At 37.9% G+C, this 8406-nt stretch overlaps 1 protein-coding gene across 1 annotated transcript; it reads left to right on the top strand.

Moving 5' to 3' along the window:
• Positions 1 to 2449: 2449 nt before the first annotated feature.
• On the top strand, positions 2450 to 7781 carry ifi30b (IFI30 lysosomal thiol reductase b). The gene is made up of 7 exons (XM_077204253.1): positions 2450 to 2679; positions 3891 to 4079; positions 4169 to 4237; positions 6221 to 6310; positions 6526 to 6678; positions 6787 to 6855; positions 7203 to 7781. Exons 1-7 carry the CDS (start codon positions 2539 to 2541, stop codon positions 7260 to 7262), a joined length of 771 nt encoding a protein of 256 aa, XP_077060368.1. The 5' UTR covers positions 2450 to 2538; the 3' UTR covers positions 7263 to 7781.
• Positions 7782 to 8406: the final 625 nt, after the last annotated feature.

The raw sequence follows: 8406 nt of genomic DNA, 5'->3' as shown, positions 1-8406 counted from the left end.
CTTTGTCCAGGCTGACAGGGATCTCGATTTACGCAGGGCACTGGAAGACAGCTGAGAAGGTGGCGTGATTAGACTGGTAACCCCATTCGTCGTCATCCGACGTAACTCGGAGTGACAACGAAAGGGAACGTCTACGGTTACGTATGTAACCCTCGTTCCCTGAGTAGGGAACGGAGACGTTACGTCTGCCTGCCACTTTCCGCTGTACCGCGGGGATCGCCTGAGCTCAGTCTTGGCTCCTCAGCGAAGAAACATATCTGCTTGCTGCCGGCTTCCTCCTTTTATACCCACGAGGTGGGGCGGAGTTACGCCATGCAAATTCCGCAGACCCATGGCATTTCTTTGCCATTGGCTCGTTTTGTAATACTCGAAGTTGATAGGCTTTCTAAGCGAAACCCCATTCGTCGTCATCCGACGTAACGTCTCCGTTCCCTACTCAGGGAACGAGGGTTACATACGTAACCGTAGACGTTTACTGCTCTTTGAGTTCTACTTGAATTCATGTGAATTATTTCATAATATAACCTGGGGGCATTCCATGGTCAGCTTTAGAAACATATAGCAACACCTTATACTGAATCCAACATTTAATCGAGAGGCAAAACCGGTGTAATATGCTCCATTTTCTTTGTACCAGTAAGGAGCCTCGCGGCCGTAATCTGGACCAATTGCAATCTTGATAAGAGTCTGGGTTACTCCCGAATAAAGTGCATTACAGTAACTCAGGTAGGAGGAAACTGTCTTAAGATCAACATCTGACATAAAAAAAATCCTTTTTGCAAAAATACTTAACTGGAAAAGGCCGCTTTTCACCACATAGGCCTACTTGATCTAAGCATCAAATGTAAGTGCTGAATCAAAAATTACACCCAGATTTCTTATATGAGAATACTAGGGGTGTAACGGTTCACAAAATTCACGGTTCGGTTCGATACGATACACTTGTGTCACGGTTCGGTTCGGTACGGTTCGGTACGTTTCCGATACAGCAAAAAGAAAGAAATGCCAGAGAAATTTCCTTGATTTAATTTTTTTTATTATATTTTTATTAAAACTAACATCATAAAGTATGATATTTTTTAACTTTGAGCAGTGTTGGAGCTATACTTGACTTTTCTTAGGAGCATTTAAAACAAAACAGCTCCTTGGACAAAATTAAATGTAATATTGTAGTAGGTTTATTTTAGTTCAGATTAACATTTGAGGGCAGCAATTGTATTCATAATGTCAAAATAAAACCGACGTGATGTTACTTGAAAGCATTATAGCCTACTATTCCTGCCAAACTTCCATGGTTACAGTAAGTAGTGTTACTAAAGTAAATCCATGGTGAATATTGCTGATCTGTGGACACTGGATAGTTCATTCATGGCACAATGTTTCTTCCTGGTTTCCACGTCAGCGCTGTTTGATCCGTTAATAACGGAGAAATGCGAATGTTTCTCACTAGATCTCGCAGCGATGTTATTACTTCAGTGGCGAAGTCAAATGCTTTCTTTACTGGATGTCTCAGCGCTGTGTAGTAACAGTGCTGCTTGAATAAGATCGGCTCGCGCTGCATTGGTCCAGACTGATAAACGGTCCGTCAACCACACAATAAACGAGTAGCTCAGTTTCGTTCCGCTTACATTACATTTGCCATTTGATGTTGAGCAATGTTGTGGTCACGCCAGCGTCTCTCACATTATGAGCGCGCTTGCCACGCGCGACGCGCCTACATTTGAAATAACGAAATTTTGGTCGGCAGGAAAAATGGTCCAACGAACCGTTCGGTTCAAACATGCGTACCGAAAACCGAACCGAAAGCCTCGTACCGAACGGTTCAATACGAATACGTGTATCGTTACACCCCTAGAGAATACACATTTGGTGACCTACTTCATCTTTTAAATCACTATCAGCCTCAATTGGCCCAAAAATGATAACTTCAGATTTATTCCCTAACCCCACCTTTACAGGATGTTTGTGCTGAAACAGGCTGATCCTTGCCGCTGCGTCACATTTCCATGTCCCGGCCTGTGTAGGCCTGCATAGGCCTGTGTATCTTCTTCAGACAAATTGAATTTGTCGATGTGCACTTCTGGCGTCTATTTATGGACTCGGTGATGCACTATGCTACATCACAAAAATGAAAATTAATGACATTGAGTTGAGTAGTAATTGAAATTTAACACAAATATTAAGTATATCTTAAAAATATAATTTGTTTGTGAAATACTTTTTTAGACAAAATTAACTGTTGGAGTTTTAGGTATTTATTTTGGTATAAACTGAAGTGATATTCAGAGATTTTATTTAGATAGTATAGTTATTTTTTTATTGCAATATTTACAAAGGCACATCACTGATCTCAGTTCTGAGCCCTCTTTGATCACTGAGCAGCTTCTCGTTGCTGATCTGAGGTCAGTGAGCATTGTGTCTTTTCAGCTGCAGCTGCTCACACATAATTGGAGCTCTGAGGTTATTTTGATGGGAGGAGAGTGCAAATAAGCTCTCATACCACTCAAAGAAAGCTCAGTGACTCTAAATACTCACAAAATGAACACTCGGATGCTTTGTGTATTTCATGTCATATTCCTTAGTGTTTATGAAATCCAGAGTAAATCTCACCCAAAGCCTTCATGTGGATACCCTCCATCCCAATGGTGCAGGTCTCTGGAGATCGCCATAGAATGTGGGGTAAGTCTGTTGAAAATGTTGATTTAAGTCTTGAAACTTTTTTTTCCTCAACTTTAAATGATACAGACATTTCTGCAGCCCAATATCATTTGTGGCTTGTTAATTACTCAAATTCTACTGAACATAATGTTGATGGATCTCAAGGCATGGTCATCTTTTTGCTTATAAATGTTTAAGGTGACTTACAATACTAAATTATTAATCTGTTTTAACTTGCAATATAATTGCTGGTATTTATATGCAGTTTGATGACTGTTTAGAATATTGACTTTTTTATGCAATATGGCACAGAATAAACTGGTCTTATAAAGAACATGTGTTCAGCATCACTTTCAAAGACTTCTTTGTGGCTGTAAATTAGTGTCATGCTTTTGAACAAACAGCTTCCAATTAAATGGGCCACAAGGTTTCCCGGTTTGCATCATTTGATGAACCTCCTTATGTCTTCAACTGTATCTTCCTACTCAGTGTACAGTGTCAGAAGTTCATCCAGTAAATAATTAGTCTAAAAGGTGGGCTTTACAGAATACATACAGGTATGTCACAGACTATGATCATAATTAATGACTTCCATGCAGTGACATTGGTCATGTGACATTTTAAATGTGACCCTTATGCGTAAAACACTCTACTCTTTTCCACCTTTGCATGTAACACTAAATTTAGTATAATTCCTAAATCAATTTAGGATTCGTGCAAAGAGTAAAAAAAGTATGCATTTATGACTTTTTTTTATCTGACAGCAGGTTGTGAAAACAAATTCTTAATGTTGTCCAACAAGGAACACTTTAGTGACATATTCCAAATTAAAATACCCACATTTGCATGTTTACGGTTCTGTGATTGTGGTTAATTGCTACATGACATGCAGATAAACAAATAATTTATTATTTCACTTGTTGTTGTATTTTCTTTTAAAATCATTTAATTATTAATTAGCTTTTTATCAACTCAAGAAGCCCTGGGGGAAATCCCAGTTTGGGAAACTGTGAAATTGACTGAGGTGAATCTGGGTGACAATTGTGTGCTATCAGGGGTTTAACCGACAAAATGCATGTAGTTTTGTGACTTGATTGTTCACACTAAAGTCACATTGCATGAATGTAGCCTTGGTATAATGTGACAATGTGAAGATTTTTTTTCTTTAATGTTGCTACACCATGTTTCTTTTCCATTCTTTTCCATGATTTGCGATGTATTGTTTGTGGTAGGTGCAGAAACAATGCATGGAACTGAACGCGACCCGGCTAGACCCAGTGGTTCCTCCTGTAGAGATCTCTCTCTACTACGAGAGCCTGTGTCCAGGCTGCAGAGTGTTCCTAACAGAACATCTCTTCCCAACTTGGATTTTACTGAAAGATATAATGAATGTCAACCTGGTGCCTTTTGGCAATGCTAAGGTAAACTTTCATAAGAGTGTGTGTGCGTTGTAATAAAGATGTTGTGATGCTACTTGAATTTGATTATGATTGTTAACTTGACATTTTAGGAGCTTCCTGAAGAGAATTCATTCTCATGTCAACATGGAGAACCAGAGTGCTTTGCTAATATGGTTGAGGTGAGTTTGTGAGATAATACAGATGCCCCAAAACCTAGTGAGCTGCAAATGAGCTGATAAAAGTGAGCTGATGAAATATAACGACACAAAGACAAAAGAGCTGATAAAAATATAAACTGTTATGTAGGAGCAATAGTCTTATGGACAGCGCTGTGTCATATAGTCATAGCTGTGCACAAGGTAAAGCCCAATTTATACTGTACTTCTGCATCGAACTTACGCCGTAGCTACGTCGTAGGCTGTGCGTAGCACGCGTAGCCTTCGGCGTACCCTGATGTGCACCTCTCCAAAAATGTAACAACGCGTCAATTCTACGCAGACGCAAGCGCTGTGATTGGTCTGCTCAAACCACTCCCTCGGGTTTCATATGCTCCCTCTGCGTGCGTCAACGCGGACAACGACGCAGAAGTATGAATTAAAATCAAAGCGTAGTCTACGGCATAGAGGCTCCGGCGTAGGTCCGACGCAGAAGTATAAATCAGCCTTGACCCGCATTCGAGTCTCAGCTCAAGCTTCGGGCTTAGGGGCTGTTTACACGACACCGTTTTCAACTAAAAACGTAAAACTTTTAAAGCGTTTTGGCCGTTCATTTAGATGACAACAGCGATTTAGGTGCCTGAAAACCAAACTTTTGAAAACATGTTTCAAAGTGCAAGTTTTTGAAAACAGTCTCCTTGTAAACAACAAAAACGTGAATCTCTGAAAATGATGACGTCATGCACATGCATATTACGTGTTCAATCTATAGTGTGTCATCACCATCTAATGGCCTGGCAGTGAATACAGCGTTTTTAGTCATTTTTCGCGGATCCGTGTGAATGGGAATAATTTTGATGTGTCATACGTGTCATCTTAAAGGGTATCTAAACCCTAAAACAACTTTTTTTAGTTAATGATCTGTAAGACTGGGGCTTTATTAATGCTGTTCATTGATTTTGTGTACATTTTTTGACATTTGGGTATAAAGCGTTTTAATCCTACAATATATTGTGTAAAAACGTCTGAGTGCTGCCCTCTTCAGGTTGAATGGTGGCTACTGCATTTTAATTTTCCTATTGGATGTTGTGGTACTGCGTGACTTGAGTTTAAGCATATCGAGACCCTTTAAGCATATCATTGTCATGTAAATGTACCCTTAGGCTATTTGGTCATTAATGACATTATCAATGACTAGTCAACGTCGACTCGACTTTCATCACATAAATGTCGACTTTAAAAAATCTGAAGTCGTTCAACCCCTAGTGAGCGTTGCATGTTCAAAGTCAAAACGCTGTTGCAATTCTGTAGAATGCGCCGTTTCAAAGCAGTTTGCAATCAATACTGCACATTTATGCCAAGTGATTTATTTATGATCTATGGTTAATGAATTATGAAAGGGTTTACATGATGGTGTTTGTATTGTAATTTGTTGTATGTGGTTGAAGAAATGCCTATTTTCTCTTAACTTTTTGATTGAGCAGCTAGATATAGTAAAGTAAAGACATTTAACAATAAGAGTCCTGGTGTATTTCGGGCTTTTCAATAATTAAAAGTCCTGCATTATGCATAACTTTTTTCCTAGAAATTAATTGGTATTTTGGTTACATAATAAACTGTATCAGGCATATAATTCAATATAAAATATTGTAGCTTCTCTCTGGCACCAGACGTGTGTGTGCAGGTCTTAGCCTAAGTCTTAAATTTGAATCTCTGCAGATACCTCGTATTTCACCATTAACACCATGTATTTCACTGATTAAAATAGTTTGGTCTAATAAAAAGTATTGGTCTAATAAATATTTTACCCAAATTTGTGTGTTTTGTGTATTATGCTTGGAGTATTGGGTTGTTAGCTTAGCAACATGCTAACATCAATAATACTCCATGTGAAGGCAGCAGAGACAGCAAGGCTTGGTTTTGTTTGTGAATAAATGAATAAATAAAGATTTAAAAATATCAAAGTTACACAATACACCTTGTTTAATTTTCTTCTCTTTTTCATAGGCATGTGTTTTATATTCAGCCAGTCATGCAGCATTTCCTGTCATTTACTGCATGGAGTCGTCTGCAGATGTACTCAAATCTGCTAAGCCTGTAAGAATCTCTGAGCCAACATTACTGTCCCTCATCACAGCATTCTCTTTGAACAACGGAGAGACATTTTAAATGGTCTCTCTCTCTCTCTCTCTCTCTCTCTCTCTCTCTCTCTCTATATATATATATATATATATATATATATATATATATATATATATATATATATATATATATATATATATATATATATATAATTTTATTTTTGTTGCCAGTGTTTGCAGCTCTATGCACCATTTGTTAAATGGGAGACCATAGAGTCCTGTACCAGAGGTGAGCTTGGACACAGTTTGATGCATCAGAATGGAGTGAAGACGCAAGAACTTAAACCTGCAAATACCCATGTGCCCTGGATCACCTTCAATGGGGTGAGGCCTTCTAGAGCAGAGCATTTGCACTAATCTTTGTAATAAAAGACACTAATGTGTCGTTTTGAGTTTTTGATGTGTTTGAACTAAATGTGTTTTCTTCCTCAGGAATATACTAGTGAATGGGAAGATAAGGCTATGTCCAATCTCTTCAACCTTGTATGCAGCTTGTACAAAGTATGCTAATGTGTTTTTTCACATTTACCATTTCTGATTGAATGAATGAATGAATGAATGAATGAATGAATGAATGAAGCATTTAAATAGCACGTATGTACTACTGTACACCCTAAGCACTTTACAATCATATCAGGGAATCTCTCCTCAACCACCTCAAAATGTGCAGCATCCACTAGGATGATGCGACGGCAGTCACAGTACAACGGCGCCAGTGCGCTCACCACACACCAGCTACAGGTGGAAAGGAGAGAGAGTGATAGAGCCAATTCAGTGGAGGATTGCTGAAGTACTTCACATGCTCACCAACTAGGCTTAATTACAAATCTTGTGTACTTCTCTTACAGGGAATCATGCCACCAGTCTGCACTGGAGCTCTGAAAAAACTGGACCGAAGCTTTTGCTAGTGGAAGGGAGGAGTGTTACACAATACAGATTTATACAGTATATGATGCTCTTTGCTGTTTGTGGTAAAACAAAAAATATTATAATATTGACTGTCTTTATCTGAAATCACACATTTGATCTAAATCACATCATGTTTAAATCTATATCTAAAGGCATGTAGACATTTATTTAACTCTAAGGCTCAGCTCAGCTCAGCACATTCCTAGTGGGCCGTTCTTTTCCAATATTTTCAATTACTGCAACATGCCTCTTTTCACCAGCAGAGGACAGTGTCAGATAATTTTTTCCTCAACAAAAAGAAAGGCCTTCAAAAGCCTGTGTCAACAGAAAAACTAAATGGAAGGCTTAGACTTTTATTTCTGTGACAAACATAATACACTTAATCTTGGGTAACAGACATTCTTTTTTTCTTGCATCATGATGAAGACCTTATGCATGAAAATACTGACATATCTGGGGGTCTTGATTAATCAAATACCCTTCCTTAAATAAAATAAAGCTTTAACTGTCTAAAAAAATATGTTAGGCTACTTTTATTGGACATGGTACTTAAGGTAGGCTACCTACTGAACAAAGTTGGTACTGGTAATAATAAACATTTACTTTTTATGATATTTGGGTAACGCTTCCTTTTACAGTACTGTTCCCCATGTACATACTATGCACTTATAGTAATTACAATAATTGGGTAATAACCAGGTACTAACCCTGAACCTACCGCTAAACCTAACCTTAATGTACTTATGTACTTACCTTATATTACCCAGTACTTTCTTAGGTAAGTACACTGTAAGTACACGCAAGTTAACGTACTGTAAAATAAAGCATTATTACCCAGTACTTTCTTAGGTAAGCACACTGTAAGTACATGTAAGTTAACGTACTGTAAAAGGAAACGTTACCGATATTTGTAAATAGTGTTTACTGTATTTGCAGATTATTTTGAGCTTCTGCTAAGAAAATAGTGTAGGCCTACTATATATATTTTTTTTTTAAATATTATAAAATATATTATTACCAATCAAACGTTCCATAGAATTTAAACAACGTAATAATTTAAGGCAGAAACATTGCGCTCATTGAAGTAATTAATAAGTGTTTGTAGCATTGGTGCGTGTTGATTCAGAGTTTGCGACTTCTGAA

Source organism: Siphateles boraxobius, unplaced genomic scaffold, assembly GCF_051911475.1.
Source record: "Siphateles boraxobius isolate OS27281-9 unplaced genomic scaffold, OSU_SipBor_1 5, whole genome shotgun sequence".
NCBI lineage: Eukaryota > Metazoa > Chordata > Actinopteri > Cypriniformes > Leuciscidae > Siphateles > Siphateles boraxobius.
This window is presented reverse-complemented; position numbering and strand designations above follow the sequence as displayed.